General features: G+C 42.4%; 3 protein-coding genes across 10 annotated transcripts in view; 2 read left to right on the top strand and 1 right to left on the bottom strand.

The window, feature by feature from the left end:
- The first annotated feature begins 1,662 nt into the window (after positions 1-1,662).
- Positions 1,663-3,391, top strand: LOC100678744. Its single transcript, XM_003427070.5, has 5 exons — positions 1,663-2,062; positions 2,147-2,428; positions 2,498-2,596; positions 2,750-2,938; positions 3,013-3,391. Exons 2-4 carry the CDS (start codon positions 2,177-2,179, stop codon positions 2,936-2,938), a joined length of 540 nt encoding a protein of 179 aa, XP_003427118.1. The 5' UTR covers positions 1,663-2,062; positions 2,147-2,176; the 3' UTR covers positions 3,013-3,391.
- Positions 3,392-3,460: 69 nt separating this feature from the next.
- On the top strand, positions 3,461-5,270 carry LOC103316647. 4 transcript variants are annotated; one of them, XM_031923780.2, is made up of 5 exons: positions 3,461-3,552; positions 3,636-3,778; positions 3,854-3,952; positions 4,014-4,159; positions 4,223-5,270. In XM_031923780.2, exons 2-5 carry the CDS (start codon positions 3,764-3,766, stop codon positions 4,392-4,394), a joined length of 432 nt encoding a protein of 143 aa, XP_031779640.1. In that variant the 5' UTR covers positions 3,461-3,552; positions 3,636-3,763; the 3' UTR covers positions 4,395-5,270. The 4 variants fall into 4 exon arrangements, with proteins under 4 accessions (XP_031779640.1, XP_032453152.1, XP_032453153.1 ...); XM_032597261.1 differs by having other exon boundaries at positions 3,462-3,778; XM_032597262.1 differs by having other exon boundaries at positions 3,475-3,778; positions 4,025-4,159.
- The window catches only part of LOC100119897 (neural-cadherin), an 89,897-nt gene continuing 77,348 nt past the window's right edge, over positions 5,127-17,675 (bottom strand). For all 5 annotated transcript variants that reach the window (XM_031922536.2, XM_031922539.2, XM_031922538.2 and 2 more), the window contains 21 exons: positions 15,819-15,962; positions 15,364-15,479; positions 14,955-15,119; positions 14,672-14,809; positions 14,312-14,498; positions 13,964-14,197; positions 13,686-13,858; positions 13,462-13,611; positions 13,078-13,383; positions 12,725-12,998; positions 12,107-12,648; positions 11,823-12,029; positions 11,471-11,742; positions 11,183-11,388; positions 10,963-11,105; positions 9,969-10,881; positions 9,704-9,893; positions 9,384-9,625; positions 9,086-9,301; positions 8,841-8,996; positions 5,127-8,697 (listed from right to left, as the gene is read on the bottom strand). In XM_031922536.2, the coding sequence (XP_031778396.1) occupies positions 8,585-8,697; positions 8,841-8,996; positions 9,086-9,301; positions 9,384-9,625; positions 9,704-9,893; positions 9,969-10,881; positions 10,963-11,105; positions 11,183-11,388; positions 11,471-11,742; positions 11,823-12,029; positions 12,107-12,648; positions 12,725-12,998; positions 13,078-13,383; positions 13,462-13,611; positions 13,686-13,858; positions 13,964-14,197; positions 14,312-14,498; positions 14,672-14,809; positions 14,955-15,119; positions 15,364-15,479; positions 15,819-15,962 (5,087 nt within the window). In that variant the 3' untranslated portion in view covers positions 5,127-8,584. The remainder of the gene's footprint in view (positions 8,698-8,840; positions 8,997-9,085; positions 9,302-9,383; positions 9,626-9,703; positions 9,894-9,968; positions 10,882-10,962; positions 11,106-11,182; positions 11,389-11,470; positions 11,743-11,822; positions 12,030-12,106; positions 12,649-12,724; positions 12,999-13,077; positions 13,384-13,461; positions 13,612-13,685; positions 13,859-13,963; positions 14,198-14,311; positions 14,499-14,671; positions 14,810-14,954; positions 15,120-15,363; positions 15,480-15,818; positions 15,963-17,675) is intronic.

Genomic DNA, 17,675 nt, shown 5'->3' with positions numbered 1-17,675 from the left:
TTCGAAAGGCGATTTGAAGAAGAGCAAGCCACTCGAAGGAGCAGCTGCTCATTTCCTACTAAAGCGGATGAGGAGGAAGGTCCCCGCAGATTTTTCATCTCAGTTTAGAGCTCCGGTGCACTTACTTATTATTTCATTCTTTCTCTACAGGATTTTCCATCTTCGCTTTTCAACTAAATTAATCTCGCTATCTAACTAAACTATTCGACGCTAGCTGTGGCTCATTTTCCGTTCTCCGCGCGTCTCGTCGAGCACACCAAGGTGAATCCAAGCGAACGAAAATCTCTCTTCCGCACTTGCTCGGCTAAGTATTTTCTTCTTCACACTCGCTTTTTCTAATTCTCTCTCATGCAGCCTCGTCGCCATGGCTACGAGAGGTAGTAAGGTGATCGGCACGTTCTCTTTGCCATCCTTTCTCGGCGAGCAATCCTTGCAGTCGTTCGACTCCGCAGCAGTCCCTATCCTCTGCAGCTCTTTTTCATCCGCGCGCACAGCTGCCCAATGTCTGGCCGGAGCAAGACTCTGACCTACTTACACTCGCGTCTCTCTTTCTCGCTCTGAGGGACGTTTAAGCGCTTTGATTTTCGCGAGAACGAACGATGCGCTTGTCATTAACAAGAGAAGCGGAGATGGAGAGCCGCGAGAAAGGACGGCGTTGAGACAATTTCCTGACGCAATTCACGGCTCGCTACCCCCTTTGTGAGCGACAGTCAACTTGCTGTGTGGATATGCCATGAGAATTCACGCTCGACCGAGAGCTGTATCATCTTGTTAATTTCTATGGGGGTAGCTGGATAAGGGAAGAGGGAAGATGCTGATGATTATGTTATGTCTGGAGACAATGGACCTTTCTTTCGGATTCTGACGAGACATGCGTGAAAGGGATGATTAATTAATTTGAATATTCATTTTCAACGAGAGCGACGATAAAATTCGACTGCTGCGGCTGAAAAATGATTAATTTGCCTGAAAGCTAAAGGTTCTTCTTCAATTTGATTGCTCGGCGTGAAATATTAAAATATATTCATGCGAGCCTTCACTCTATTCATTTAATCATCAAATATTATAACGGAACACAGCGCAAAGCTCACCGACTCACGAAGGCAAATAACGAGTCCTCCAATTTTCTCGGAATAAAAATCCACGCAACGCAAAGAAATAGCGAGGCAAAGGCAAGTGCATTATTCAACGTATTATACTCTCCGCCGACGTAAGGAGCTGAATCCCATCTGTAAATGCGATGCATAATGCATAGAAGAGAGATAGCGAGCTTTTTCCTCCCCACATCGAACGAGCCTCGGCTGTATATGGATCTAACACTGTCCGTAGGTAACACCTTAACGGATGAGTGCCCGCTAGTACTCCCACCCTTGTCATTATTCTTCTTCTTTTTCTACGACTGCCAGATTTACGGCCGCGAGTTTACGCGATCGCAACAACACCGGCGGCTGATGGCCTTTTTGACTCGCTTTTCCATTATCCCACCCGAAGGAGTCAAGGACGCCGCGCACGTAGTCCATCTCTTTAATTGCAATGCGATGCTGCGCGCCCTTCCTGCGATGAGCGAACTTAATGAGGATTTTATGTTTTGGCACGCTCCCCGAATTTTTATGTCTTCCGAATTAATCGATCGCGTATTCCGTTGTCTTCTCCCTTTATTTTCAAATATTTATTTTCGTTCGAAAAAAGTTCGTATTATCAAATTAAAAGCGCTAATCAGCCCCACGATACGAGGCGTTAGATAAGTGAGCTAATGAAAATAGAGAAAAGAAGCAAGGAAAATCCATTAACCCCTTGCTAAGACTTGACAAGAAACAATTGATTACCCAGCAGTAACGGAGGATGGTTTCTAAGCAAACTGCGCGCGCTAATTCCCTCATCACTTCTGCTTTCAGCTAACAACATCTTGGTAAAATTATTTAAAGAAAAACGTTGCGTTGCGCCCGTCGCGAAGAAAAGTAAAAAAAATTCATCGATTCGTGAAAAATCCGACAAAAGGTACACACAGGTACAAACATGCGCGACATCATCATAACCTGCAAGATCTGACGTCGAGATTGAGGTTGGTTCGTTATCCGCGCGGGGGAACAACAAACTCCCGACCGTTTGTTTATTATTTTCAATTCTGGTTCGATAAACAATAAAGCAAAGCACGCGAGCCCTCAACTGATCGATAATGGACGTGCTGAGGGACTACATGGAATGCGTGAATTATCACTGGCTCGTGATCGTCGGCACAGGGCTGTACATGCATCTGCGTGAAATCTGCCTGATCGGCTTGTGCTTCGAGGTGGTAAAGGATCCGCCCTTTGATCCTTCGTATGCCTCCCTCATCTTCGTGTTCTCCACACTGTGTCTCCTGGCCGAGTACAGGCTTTGGCCCAGATCCTTGAAGGAGCCACCGATTCAGCTAATTATCATTTACGAAGTGAGCGATGCGTTTTAGCGGTATTTCAGCTCGGTCTCCGAGATTTTAGCTCTCATTACGTTTCCGCAGATGCTGGTGTCGGCTCTGATAACGGATCTAGCCACGCGCATTATTTGGATCCCCCTGATGAACATGACGTGGTGTCTAACGCAAGAGTCCAGTAAAGCGGTAACGTTCACATTCACAAGCATTCACAGATATAGTCTTACGTCGTTTTATCGTAGAAGTAGACTCGTGCATTAAGTTTTACATCGTTTGCTTTGATTGATAATCGACATTAGCAGTCTACAGGAGGCGAGTAAAAAAATTTTATACCTTCAGCTGACGTGGCTCAATTCACAAATGGAGCTTGGAAAGTATTCCCACGTAACAGCGGCGGCCTCCTACATGAGTACCGAGATGGCAGCGACGCACACGGCCTTCTGTATATCCGTACTTGCTTTCCTCTGGATGCTCGACGCGACAGAGACGCTTGATTCGCTCTTGATTGATCTCTGGGCCAAGTATTAAGTAAAAATCAATGAGCGTCCCTACTTCTCAAGCATTTGGATATTTTTTTCTAACGTGCATGTACTGTTTGACAGACAAGATGTGGAATACTGGATATGCGTGAACAAGAGTAGAAGAATCACGTTTAAAAATCCTGAAATTACTGATAGGTTTGTCTACAGCTTACCGAAAGCGAGATGAAATTGTGATAACTGCAGTTTTTGATGTTTGTCTGATGTTGGAGTATTGTAAATTGTGCGTCCGTAGTCCCTTTTATTTGTATCTGTATGAGTTATACAAGCATTTTGTAGTACTTTTATTTCGAAAACTTTTTCTGAGAATGTAATAAATTCGCCTTTATCGAACAAATTTGAGGATTTGATTTTCGTTCGAAAGTTACAATATAAACGATTTGAAAATCGTTCAACGACGACTGTATAATAATACGAAGTGAAAATAAACTTTTTAACAACTTGCGATTTCGTATAATTATGCTTTTGCTTTATTTTTGAATACAGTAAACTTCATTGAATACGGGATGATCAGTCATATACGTTGTACATGTTTTGTCAACAGCAAGATCATGACTTACTTAAATTTTAGTCGAAGCGTCGACTAGCGCACAGGATGACGAAGTTAGTTTACACAATATGGGCTCTCATATTGAATTGTATGGGCATTTCGGTTTTTAAAACATGTTTCTCTGACGCAATGGAAGATGATTACGGAGATTACCTTCTCTCCGGACCTCCTATAACCTCTATAATTTTTGCCCTTGGAGTCTACACAATAACGTCCAACCTGAACTTTTACCCTGCATCTTTTCGAAAGCCGATCGCTTCGTTGATGGGTCTTTACGAAGTAAGCGATTCGACGAATCAAATTGTGTATATAGCTGCGAACATTTATTCACATCGTTTTTCTGATTGATTTCAGTTTCTCGTGACAGCTTTTATCTTAGATTTTTCCGTCGCGTGCGTGTGGACTCCTATCGACGTGCATATTTACACGACGTTCACCAGAGCGTTGTGCAAGGTACAAACACTAAAATCGCAGTGATCTTTTGTATAAACTGAAAATTTTACCACCGCATCAGGTTTTTATCAGTTTTGGATTCAGAGACGCGGCAACGTGGTTGTTGCACAACAAGTCTCCTATGGCAATATTGTGCTGCGTCACGGCTATCGGATTCTTCCTCACCACGCTGCACGTCACGAGATCGGTGGACTTCACGATATATTCGTAAGAAGTTTTCGGCAAGTTAGCGAGGATAGGAAATGATGCGAACGAAATTTAACGTTTCAGTGACTTTGGACCGCGTTTCTTTGCCGATCACCTAAAAAGTACGATGGTGAAGAAGATAGCCAGCGAATTACCGAAGTTGGAGGAAGCACAGTGCGATGGATCATACAGAACCCGCAGAAGTCGGGGTCGAAAGCGAAGTCGGAAGACGACGAATTCCAAGTCGCTGTACTGAAATCTAGAGTGTGTGGGAGAAGGAAAATAAAAGTCACAACGCTACAAATAACATTTTACACACTTTTTTTATATTAAAAAGAAGGCATTTTTATTTCGTTTGGAACTGAAAATGATAAAGTACAAATGGTATTGATAATATAGTGATAATCATGTATCGTAATCAATCGTTAATAATATTAATTAATTAATAATACGTGTATCGATTATACTGTACGTATAGATTATTATACGGTAATTGTACTAACGAGATGTGTTCAGTGGCAGCGCACATATACATATGTATTTATATATATAATTTATATTTCTCATCTATGTATTCTGTATATTACAGCATCCGTGTAACGACGGCTACGATAAAACATTGGGTCGTACGACCTATCAACTACGCGGTGTGATATCGCGATCGGCGCTTGGCATCCCGCGTATATAGTCATATTTGCCTTTCATTCATTATTATTTGCATTTCTATTTTAACTTTTTTTCATCTGTTAAGTGAGCTATATAGTTTTCGTACTTATTCCGGGCAGTGTGCAATAGTTGACAGCATAGAAAAGTAGCTTTCAGATATGTGTTTTGAGCATAAGTTTCATCTCGAAATAATCACTAAACACTATTAGCAGTCCCTTTATATTTGTCCATCCTGTATATAGGAAATATTACATTATACAACGTATAAGTACACTTCAGAGTATACGATAATAAAAAATTTTACCGGTTTTTTTTTCTTTTATTCAAACGAGTCCAGGACTCTTTACAATGAGATCATTTCGAACGTTAGAATCCCCGGGGGAAACGTTTAAGCATCGGTATAGAGGGTAAGTGAAATCTTTTTATACAGTAAAAAAATCACGTACACTAACGATTCGTTTTATTATTTCTTTTTTTATTTCATGACTTTCACTTTTGCTGATCCATCGATCTTTAAAAAAACACCGACAATATAACCTAGATTGATAATCTTAAATATCGATAAAAGTCTTATGATTTCGTTAATTCGTTTGTTTGTACGGTTTTATATCTCTCTTTTTGTTTTCTTATTATTTCATTGATTGAAAGTGGAATTTAATACAGCTCGGAATGCCGAGGGCCGAAGGCGGTACATATAATGGAAAGGATGTGTGTGACGTGTTAATGATTCGTTAATTTACATACACAACGGTGAGCCTTAACTAGAATATTTCTCTCATGCCACTGCACACACGCACGACGCAATCCAGTTTTTTTTTAACGATAAACTCTCATTTCCCTAATGCCAGTCTGTGGAATACTGTCGCTGCTTCTTAATTTCTACTTTCTGGTAGGGGGAGAAAGATGCGAGAATCCAAATCTTTTCTTACGCGAGAAATAGTGGATGGTGAGAAATGAAGAATGCCAATGTACAAAAATTTATAAAACTGAAAGTTCATCAAGGGGACGGACGTTAAAAATTACGCGATATAAATAAAAATAGAAAAGAAACGCAGCAATAAATATTATAAAAAAATCAATATAATATAATATCAAAGTTTACAATTGTCGCAAATAAATACAATGGGAACTTAGGAATAATGATAATAATAATAATAATAATAGTAAAGTAAGTATAATATAAAGTCTCTTTCTCAAAGTCCGACTTATCGCTTAAAACGTAAGACTAGGTCAGTTAGATCGCGGATATAGTGGTGTTTATACTTGTAACTAAAATTACGCATACATGTATATCCCTCGAAAAATTAATATCACAAATCGCAAGAAACGATACGATTAGTACGAAAATCGGTAGGACAATTATACAATTACATAATATGCGTCATTGTGCAGAGTCTGCGACGCCGTTGAGCGCAATGACTCCTCTCTCTCTCTCTCTCTCTTTCGCTCTCTCTTTCTCTCTCTCTCTCTCTCTCTCTCTCTCTCTCTCTCTCTCTCTTTCGGTATAATCGGTGTGACTGCATTATACGCGCGAGACCCGTGTGTCCCTCCCGTCGTCTCATCCTCTCATACATGTTTAATTACATATTTTTCTTTTTTCTTCCTTATCGTTTTTTTTTCTTCTCTTCATCTCGTACAATAATTATATTTATATATTTATATATTTATATTTATAAGTTATTCTGTTTTTTCCCCCATAAGGATAAACCGTCGCGCGGACACCTAACAGGTAAATTGACTATTTTAATATTCCCGTTGAGAATTTTACAAATCATCAGTCGATTCAAGTGGAAAAATGTATAGTTCACACGTACCAGCGACGCGATCGGGCTATTAGTATAAGGTATGCGTGATTCATTCGGCAGCTCCGGCGCACAGTTGTTTACAATTGCCAACTGTGCGCCAGGCTCTCGACGACGATTATGCGAGCGTCGCGGCGAACGCACTGACAAAAATACTTTCTCACCGCGAGACGATTATTGCTATACACTCGTCTTTAATTTCTCGCCTAGATCATCAACGCCTTCTCTCGTGTGCGTGTACACGTTTTCTTCCCCAAAAAAACATGTAGACTGTGGCCGGAGTGGCCCAATTTTACAGAAAAACAGACGCAATCCAGATGAAAAATTAAAAGACGCGCGTATAGCTGAGGCTCTCGTGGCAGGAATGCTATTTTCGTTAGTGGCGGCGGTGGACGAAGGTGTATTATTGTGAAGCCGTGAGGAATCAAAAGGAAAATGCATATAACACGGATTCGCGTTTGGCGGTGTGTGTACGGGCTGGAGGAGATGCGCGAGCTGCAATAACGCGATACACATTTATAACAGGACAAGAGTTGCCTCTCGTCAGGTCGTGCGTGGGCGTGGGCACGACGCAAGGAGATAGCTAATAACGCTGGCGCGACGCTATTATGGAATCCGAATAATAATAACTCTACCTATACGCAACGATGAGTCTAAATTTTTTAAGCTTTTCTTTCGCACTATACCCTTATCAACCAAATGGAATATCGTAATGTGTAGATACTATCTCTTATTTCTCTCTCTCTCTCTCTCACGATCTCGGCGGCAAAAGTAAAGCGCATCGCGACTTCTGACCTGACTTTGAGGATGATCGTTCTCTTACAGAGCTACAACGAGACGTTTAACAACGACAATAATATCTTGTTCAACAGGACTTTCACCTGTGTCTTTCCGGCTTTTCTCGAACTTCTCCTGTGCAGTCCTCGTTGAACTTTTATTCTTATTTGGGTAAACACATTTCAACTGTTTTCTCATCTGGTGTAAGTAGGTGTGTATGTGGGTTCGTGTCGCTGAGGTAATTCTTTCGTAAAAGATGGATTGCTGCTGCTGACTTTACCCGGCTGCTCCTCGATCGTCACGACGGAGTCGACTAATCGATAATCCATAATAATATATAATATGACAATATAATGCGACGAATGGAGAAACGATCTTACTTTAATAATGTCAATGTGTATATATATATATATATATATATATATATATATATTTATTTATATTTATATGTACGTATACTATCGGTAACGAAGGTAACCGCTTCCGGTTCGAATTGATAATGATAATATAATATAATAATTCATATATATAAACGAATCCATAGAAAAATTCCACGTCACGTTCGTTCGCGAGGGACGACTACGTATACGCGCAACGCATCTATAATACAAATAGTTGTAGTATCCTTCCTTAATGCTTTAGAGTATGACTGTAGATAATAAGTTGTTTTGTTTATTTATTCTTATTTTTCTGTATTTTTCTTTTACCTCACCCGCCTGGATTCTCCGAGATCGCGTTTTATCCGCGCTCCTTCGTTTCTTTAAAGTTATTGCAAAATTCATTACGCGCGACCTTACGCTCGTTAACGATTCGAGGTGAGCTCGAGCCGCAGCGCAAGCGAGTGCGCGTATTACACGACGCCTCTAGGCTCAGTTACTTTCGCCTGGCAATGACGCCGACCGTGCGTGCGTGTGCCGCATCTATACGGATTTATCGTTTTCTCTCTTACTTTTAGATCTACATAGTTCGTTCGTTTATGCTTAATTCAGCGGAAGGACTGTGAGTAGGGAGAGATACTCCCTTCTCTCTCGTGCGAGTTACTCGCGTTAGACCGGCAGCTCTGTTCCGATTAGTCTCTCACCGGCGCTCTTTCTCTCAGAGCGTGGCGTTCGCTAAATCATCACTGCACGAGCATGGACCGAAGATCGCGCACGATCACACTACTGGCAATTGTTCTTCGATAATTGTTAGGATCCGCCGGTTATTCCTCCTCTTCGCTCTCGTGCTCGGCGGGGCCGTACATGTTGGCCAGCTTGTCGAATCTCGGACCCCAGTCTCCCAGATACTCGTACTCGTGCTGCTCGTCGTCGGTGCCTGGAAATCACGTCGAATTAGCTGACTATTGCAAAATCGAAATTTGAATATTCTGCTTGACTTGCAAATAGTCTCTCGAGCGCGTTATTGATTCATAATTATAGGCTACATAACCGGAGCGTAATTAGATCCTATTAACATACCAGAGGCTAGAGATGATAACGAGCCAGCGGTACTTCCGCCACCCTCGTATGCATAATTTCTTAGATCATCGAAAGGAGGTGCATTCGGATCGCTGTCGGCTCTCTTCTTGTGATCCTCGATGAAGATCCCTACGTTTGGTTCCGGTCCGAGGGGGTCTGAATGATGGCGAGAAAAAAGAGCAACGCGTTACGTAAAAACTTCTTATAGATCCTCGGTAGGGGTGTATTAGATATTGGAAACTTACAGGCCACTTTGCACGGAGGTAATTTTCCACCCATGTCAGGCATCGGTCCGCCAATAGGAATTTGCAGCGGAGTTATGTCGAAGGCGGTCATGTCGTCCTCACCGCCGCCCTCGTCGTCGTAATTAATAATATTTTCTCTAACATCGTCGTCGGGTCCTGGATACTTAATATGCGATTCCCGTCTTCTATTATACACTACGAATACTAATACGAGAACTGCGAAAAGACAAATCGTGTGTTATATTCTGTAAAAATGGCAAACCTATGGAAAAATAAACAAATCGATGCAATGACTTACCAAGAATAACGAGAAGACAGACTAAAATAGCAGCAAGAGCACCCATGCTGAGCTTTAGGGTTTGTCCTTCTTGGACGAGTTCGCAGTTTTCGCCCCAGAATCCATCGGGGCAGATACATCGGTAGCGGAAGCGTGGATCCTGATTGATGCAACGGCCTCCGTTAAGACAAGGGTAGTCTATACATTCGTTCTTATCCATGCATCCTTTGTTGTCGGGCGAGGGCACTCTTCCCTCTCCGCATCTGTGAGAGTCGATGGCTTTATTATATCTAAATCTCGAAACTTAACTATTTTAAGAAAATCACGAAACCGATACTCACGTGCAAACATATTCGTTCCATAGGTCGATGCATTCGAATGGGTCGGGACAGATAATGTTAGCGCAAGGCTTATTGGAGGGACAGTTTCTTTCTAGATTCCTAGCCATTGTCGCTTGCCCCCATTGCGTTCCATTCATAGCTGGCGGCAAGGGCAAGTGCTTGCCCTCGAGTCGGATGTCGTCCAGGCAACCTGATCGAGAAATATTTCATTAAAGTTTATCGAATTAGAAAATCGTAAGAACCAAAACAAAGCTGTTGAAATTACCCTTCTGGTAGTCCGCATAGACCTCGAAACTCCTCACGCCAGTATACTCGGCTTTGCCACCAGCGTAAACGCCCTCTTGTTTATCAACTAGCAGCCATTGATGTCCCTCAAAGGAGAAGGTTTCATTGAATCTTCTGCCCTCACCGCCGTCAAGCTCTAGCGTCGCCGCGGAGCCGTATCTGGATACTCTAACCGTGTGCCATTGTCCGTCGTCCACAGCAATCGCGGTCAGCCAGATATCGCGCTCCTCGGTCCTCATGTTGTTGAGATTATATCTGAATCTTAGTCGGCTATCCTTGATCTCGAGAACAGCGTACTCTCGGTTGTGCTGGTCGCTCACTCGGAAGAGTTCGCCGTGGACTTCCCTGGTGCGGAACCGCAATTGGATTTGAGTGGAATACTTGTCCGGCTCGAATGAGAGAGCATATTTGACGTAACTCTGGGGTTTGAAAGTTGTGGGTATCGTTGGAGTCATGCAGCCCGGCCCAGTCCATCCGGGATTACACTGGCATCTCGCTTCGGAAAAACTGCCAACGCACGTGCCGTGCTCCCAGCAGCGGGTCGTGGATTCTTGATTGTTGCAAATTTCTTCGGTTTGGGGACAGCCAGCCACGCTATTTCTCGACAAGCCTGGATGTGCCAGGTCGTAAAGTTTGCTATTGTGGAAGAGATTCTTGATGCAGCCGTCGAAACCCTTGCCAACTGGCATGTACTTCCATTTGTATTGATCCGGCTCGAACTGCTCCACATACAGGCCTCCAATTTGCAATGGAGCATTGACGTTCAGGTACTCGTTGAATGGTGGAATGGTGCCTTGCGCTTGGCAGCTGGCGTCGTTGAAATGTGGTGGAGTACCATCGTCTGCTTCCGAGATCTCGGCGGATTTGCAGAAATCGACTATGAGCTTAACCGTCTGAAAAGAAGACGTATATTTTGGTTTATCTTTCGAACAGGAAATGCGAATGGAAAACAAAATGTGGAAAAAATTATTTACCTCGGTGTTCCAGAATATATCCAGCCTGTGCCACTCTCCGTCATCGAGAGTTCTCTTGGTTTTCACCTTGAGTTCCAGTGTACCAGAACCGAAGTCTATGAGAAGCCTTGGAATTCCTCGTTCGAGTTCGACCGAGATGAAATCTGCGAGTGATACGAACTATCATGTCTGAATCTTTCACGAGGAACGGAATAAAACTTGAATCGACAAAGCAACTTACCAGAAACCATGATCTCGTCAGATTCCGGAGGTACGATAGGTCCGTTGTACAGAAGCAAGCCATCGGATTTTCTTGTTATGAACTCGAAACTCAAGTGACTGTTATCGCACATTTCGAGAGCTGGATACCAAGCCCATCCGTTGCCTCTGAAACTTCTCGCAGTCTGCTGACATCTAGGTCCATTATATCCAGCAGGACACTGGCATCTGCAGATAGAAGTCGTCTCGTAAAGTTTATGCGCGAGATTTCTATCGATCAAAATTAAACAGACCATCGAGGTGTACTTACGTTAAACCGAATCGTCCTTCGACGCACCGACCACCGTTGTGGCATGGGTTATTTCTGCAAGATTCACTCTTACTGAAGTTTCTCGCTCCGCATGTACATTCAGCGATTATATCGACTCGAACTCCGACAAGAGCAGTTTTGTTGGCATTCACCATGTAAGGTATGCTGTTGATGTCCAGAGTATTCGTGCAGCTGCCTTCGCAAACTTCATTTTCGTAGAAACATTCGTCGATTCCGACCATAGTGATGTTTATGCCGACGTCTCGTTCGATCTAAAATTGCATCGAATGGTTTAATTTTTTGTTTCTTTCGGGGTACAAGTAGATATTGCGTGAAAAATGTGGATCCAAACCTCTTCCCGGTGCATCAAAACTATTCCATTTAACCGGACAGGTTTGTAGTAAGGTGATCCATGGGCTGCAAACCTAACGTCGGTTAGAGGAGGATGCTTTCTTCGCAGTTGCACACTGAACACATCTACGTTTTCGCGTTCGATGCTAAGAAGCACCGCCAGTTTTTCTCTGAACAGATCTGCCTTGCTTCTGGACAGGCTTTGCGTCTGGAAGAAAAATCGCGAATTAAAATCCAAGTCTCATCATACGCTGTTAAGATAATCATCAAATTATTATAACTTACTTTGTAATTCCATACTCGGATAAAGTCTTCGTCGGTTATTCCTGATATACGAACAGAACCCGAGTTCAGAACTGCCTCGTGAGGAATGCTTTTGACGGTCACTGTGACGTTCGCTGGTACATCCGTCTGAGTGTGAGTCCTATCATACACTTTGAATCGTAGATGATATTTGCCATCGTGTGTTCCAGGTTTCATAGATATCATGCCCGTATCTTCGTTTAGTTTGAATTGATCGTGCTCTAAACCGTCCCAATAGAACTTTTTATCGGGTAAATCCCAATCGTCCAAGTCGTACACGTATACTCTTCCAATCTCGGTTTCAGGAGATTGACCCGCGTAATTGTACACGAATATATCCTTTGAGCCAGGTTGCATTTTATTGTCGTTCGCATCTCCGATAATAACCGTTAAAGTGCTCGTACCAGACATGAATGGGCTACCGGCGTCCCTGATGACAATAGGAATAAGATATTCCTTCTGCTGTTCTCTATCGAATGCTCGGAGGGACGAAACGATCGCCATACCATCTCCGTTTGCACCCTCTGCAAATAAGCAATTATTTTAATTAGTGCCTGGATTGAAATAAAATTCTTCGATAAAACAGCAGTTTCAACTTACTGTTATCGCTTTCAACTTTGAAACTCGCTCGAATAACGTCGTCAGCTTTGGGATCCATTCTGAATACGAATGGAGGTCCATTACTTTTCGAGCGATCGTCATCGTCAGTTGCCAGAATCTCGACAACTTTTCTCGCTGGTAAGAATTCAGGTAATACTGGTCTGTAGTCTTTCAAGAACGTTGGTGGGTTATCGTTGATGTCTTGCACAATCACAGTCAACGTAGCCGTTGCTGTTTTGGGAGGAATGCCATCGTCGATAGCTAAAATTTTGACCTAAAAAAGAAATTTCAAATCAGGTTAAAGCGAGCAATCTCGGAATTTAAGGATCACCTCCCAATTTATAACCACTCACTTGATGTCTGGGCGTCTCTTCGCGATCCAGGCTTCTTTGGATAGACACCGTTCCATTCTCGAAAATGTAGAACTGGCGCTTCCTATCCGAGCTTCTATCGATCGAGTACGACACTTTGCTCTTGCCGCCCTGATCAGGATCTGTCGCCTTGAATGTTTCCAAAGTCGTTCCAACGAGAGCGTTTTCTGCCACTGATGTCTCAATATTGGCTTTTTCGAACTGAGGCTTGTTGTCGTTAATATCTCGTAATTTGACAACCACCCACGAATACGCGACGTGGTATTTGTCATTGTCGTTGTCTTCGCCCTGTGAGAATTTCAACGTTCAATAGAAAACCGCACAATGGAATCATCGATCGATTGCAATTGTCTCCGCTGTATTTACCTTATCGTTTACTTGAATCCTAAACCTAAAGCCGTTACTCTGCAATTGGTCCTCATAATCTAACTGTTGAACTATTTTGAGCGAACCAGTTCCGTCACTGTTCCGCACCATGGTGAATTTGTCAGCACCATAGCCGCTATTCTCGATTACCTAGAATAATCGTGTACACGAATGGTGAAATGAAGATATCATGATGCATATTACAAATCGTTAATCCAGCCTACCTTGTACTGGAACTTATTAGTTTCGTCCTCGTCGTGAACAGTGACTGTGAGAATAGGCATGTCTGGAAGATCTGGACCATCGGTCTCATCAACCTCGGTCATCCACTCATCTTTGGTGAACTGGGGCGGCATATCGTTTATATCTTTCACTCGTATCGATGCCGTCCCCGTCCCTGGAGTAACGAACAAAAAAATACCCGTTTCAATTACACACACACACAACTCTGAAATCGATATAATTTAATTAACTTCAGCGGTATCGTTCGAACGAGTTTTACCTTTTAACCCCCCTCCATCCATCGCGACGACCTGTATCGAATAATCCGGCGTGCGTTCCCGATCCAGACAACAGACAGCCGTTTTGATTACACCGGTTTCCGACTCGATTTCGAAAATCGGCGATCCAGTTTCCTCTTCAATCACGTTCTTCTCAATGGAATAAACGAGTTTGGCATTTGTGCCCTCATGGGGATCGTCGTAATCGACTGCTGTCATCGTCATTACAACCATTCCTGCGTAACAGAGCGATTGGCATTGTTAACAATATTGTATATATAGAAGAGAGGAAATCTAGCGATCCTCTAAAATGACATCTGCGCAGTCAAAGATATGCAATCAATACATACCCGCTGTGCCGTTCTCGGTAACATTGCCGAAGTAAACTCCCTGAGGGAACAGAGGGGCATTGTCATTGATGTCCTTCAGATTGACTTGTACGTCCGCGTAACCGACCAGACCTTCTCCGCCCTCGTCTTGTGCAAATACCGTGAATCTCCACTGTGGTCGACCATTGGGCTGGTCCCTGTCCAGCGGCTGCAACACACAGATATGACGTTATCTTTATCCGCATTATTCAAAGCATCTTATTGATTTCGAAGTTGGAGCTTTTCAGTCTGCCGTCCGGTCGACGTTTGAATTTCGCTCGCACTTTCAGATAATATAATGTTTCAGCGCTAAAGTCGTGAAAATCAATGGCTGAACTTTACCTTGAGTACATAGATCTCTCCGGAAGTCCTATTAATATCGAACTTGCTGTTTGCCGGGTTGTCCGGGTCGATACCTTGTCCGGTCAAAAAGTAAACGATGCTTTGAGGCCTGTCCTGATCTCCGTCGCTCGCAGTGACCTGAAACACATCCGAGACGTGAGCACGGTCAAATACACCGATGCGCATTTACTGAGCAAACTTCCGCTATTTGCTATTTCGAGGCCCTAAATGACCGCGATAAGTCCGATAAGCCAAAGCCCTGCGACGACGGCCAATAATTTACCTGCAGAACACGCTTCGGCAGATTTCTGTCGTCCTCTTCCGTGATCTGCGTCCTGTACGTAGGGCGTTCAAAGACTGGCGGGTTGTCGTTCACATCCTTCACGTGAATTACTACGATCGTGTAGTTTTCCTTCAAGTTATCCGACGCAGTCAGCTTCAGCTCGTACTGCAGATTGAATTCGGTGTCATTGACGTGAGGGATAGTGATTATAGTGATTCGAGCGCGCTCAATCGAATATTTTACTTATGTAACATCGCAAAGTTTTAAAATACTTCCTGCTTTTGGCCGATGAAAAATATCGGGGTTCGTCGATCGACGCAACGACGTGAAACGTGTTTACGTAGCAGAGGGAAGGTATTTTATATATTCGCAAATTCAGCACGCTCAATAAAAACATCCAATAACTTACCCTTTTTCTCGTCTCATAATCCAACGCCCCAGCAACGTAAATGGCTCCTGTCATATTTTTTACGGCGAAAGCGCCGCCTATGTTACCGCTCGTGATCTCGTATCGAATACGCGAGGCTGTAAAAACGTTTTCGTAAAAAATAAACGGTTTTCATGCGCCGAAAGTTATTTTTCGTCGTGAATTTCCAAGAGTTAAAAATATTTATAAGCTACGCAGATTGCGCTCGACATAAAGTTGCGGAAAAATATGCGACTCGTTAAAATAAATTCATATCTTCTGATATAAAGCTGAAACCGTATCAACGGTCTTCGGCCTGGTATTCCAAAAATGATGTCGCTAAAGTTTTAAAGTTAGGAAATTCCGAAAATGATGTCGATATTTTTTTGCTGAACATATTATTATATCGGACGGTACGTGAAAAATAATATTGGACTATCGGAAATTTTGCTACTCACACTCATCGTGATCTTTGGCGGTGACAGTGAGGACGGTATGCTGTATGTCTTCATTTTCGTCTACCTCGGCCTCGTAAAGGCCCTTATCGAAATATGGCGGGTTGTCGTTTTTGTCGGCTATTCCAATACGGATGAATTTTGTAACTGTAACAAAAAAGGATGTGGGCTCGTTAATTTCTTGCTTTTCTACCTGTGACGCTGTAGCACATTGATGACAATAACAATCTAATAACATCGGTAAATTAATATTCATCTTCAAGTGATTATTCGCTTTGACGTATTGTAACCATCATCAACCAATTCACTGCAGTTGAATAAGCAGATTTACGAATGCTATCTGATTAAAATAGACTAAATCAAGCTGTGGGATTAGGGAATCCGCCGATATTCATCAGAGAGAAGCTATGTATATCTGGCTTACTTAAGATCAACAGACGATTAATTACTCTCAAAGCGGAGTAGCTATAAGCAATCGCATTACAACGTAAAGCGACTAGATCAACTAAGCTCGTCGTGGGCGTTTCCTTTGGTAAATCCTCAACTTTCGACAAAAATTATCGGACATCCGTTGAATCATGTTAACTAAAGGAATTAATCGAGTTCGTCAATATAATAAATTGTATGTCTGTTCGAAATTACGAACGTAAAGTCAAGTGAATTCTTAATTAAAAATATGAGATACCTCTGCTAAAAAAATATCAGGTTCAACACATCATGTTTTAGCATATACCTACGAAGTATAGAATTTCACACAGTTTATAATCGATCTGAAACACGTACTTCACGCTCAGCAACCATATCTACGTTTCACAGGCTCTGAGGTTTGCGCTAGTATCCAAGTGCAAATTAAACTTCTAAAGTTGGGCTGCCATAGGATTTTCAAATTCGAGAAAATAAATAAAATTCATAAAAGTGAAAATAAATAAAATAATTTATAAATTTATGAATTATGTGAATTTATGAATATGAATAATGAATTTATGAATTATGTGGTTTCTTATGAAAATTTCGGCTTGATTATAATTTAATTTATTTAAAAATACTCAATTCCACATACGTATATTAATATTGATTGTCAATAAAACGCAGAAGGCACTGTATTACATAAATAAATTGAAGGAAATATATAATTGAAGCAATTTACAAACAGAAATTATTTGTCAGAATTTCATCAAGCATGGTCTGAATTGAATAAACAAGCTTATTCCGAGAAATGAATTGTTGAATTATTTAAGGAGTAAATCATTAAAAAAAGTTTATCAATTTACGTTAAAATTCTCCACGTTTACAGTGGCGAAAATAGAAAAAGCAACGACGTTCGAAAAATCCAGTTTCAAGGCTCAACTATTTCTCCTTTCCAATATCAATGGCCATCCGTTTCGCAGTCAATGGGAATTCGAGAAGTTCGCCGAATGAAAACGTCGCCGAGACAAGCGTCGCGCGTCAGTCGGTGACACATTGGAAGCGATAAAGCTAGCATTGTCCCCGCTGTCTGGCTGCGTGGGTGTGAGCGACGTCTCCGCGATACATATATAAGAGCGACGCTAACAGAAACCGTAGGATTGAAGTATGGGATCGAGCCGAAAGGAAGGATAAACGCGCTAAGGATCACGAAATAAACGGCAACACACCCTATCGTTTGACGCAAACAGAGCGCGATTTTATTGCCGCACCATCGACACCTATGGCTCTCACTAACAGTACACTCGCGCGCATTACTCTGGGACACCGGATAAGGAATCGATGAAGCTTTCCTCCCCCTATCCGAGAGTTTCCATCTCCAGTGTCCTCTCTGTCGTTCATTCGATCACCGGCAGCTCATCGCATAGCACCTGTTCTCGCTTTGTACCAGAGACG

Source organism: Nasonia vitripennis, chromosome 2 (assembly GCF_009193385.2).
Source record: "Nasonia vitripennis strain AsymCx chromosome 2, Nvit_psr_1.1, whole genome shotgun sequence".
NCBI lineage: Eukaryota > Metazoa > Arthropoda > Insecta > Hymenoptera > Pteromalidae > Nasonia > Nasonia vitripennis.
Note: the sequence above shows the minus strand (reverse complement) of the source record. Positions and strands in the feature narration are given on the sequence as shown.

Coding starts and splice junctions, on each gene's coding strand:
- LOC100678744 (XM_003427070.5), top strand. CDS start 2,177: ATGGACGTGCTGAGGGACTACATGGAATGCGTGAATTATCACTGGCTC. Junction 2,429..2,497: donor AGCTAATTATCATTTACGAA/GTGAGCGATGCG, acceptor ACGTTTCCGCAG/ATGCTGGTGTCGGCTCTGAT. Junction 2,597..2,749: donor CGCAAGAGTCCAGTAAAGCG/GTAACGTTCACA, acceptor TTATACCTTCAG/CTGACGTGGCTCAATTCACA.
- LOC103316647 (XM_032597261.1), top strand. CDS start 3,545: ATGACGAAGTTAGTTTACACAATATGGGCTCTCATATTGAATTGTATG. Junction 3,779..3,853: donor CGTTGATGGGTCTTTACGAA/GTAAGCGATTCG, acceptor GATTGATTTCAG/TTTCTCGTGACAGCTTTTAT. Junction 4,160..4,222: donor GTGGACTTCACGATATATTC/GTAAGAAGTTTT, acceptor TTAACGTTTCAG/TGACTTTGGACCGCGTTTCT.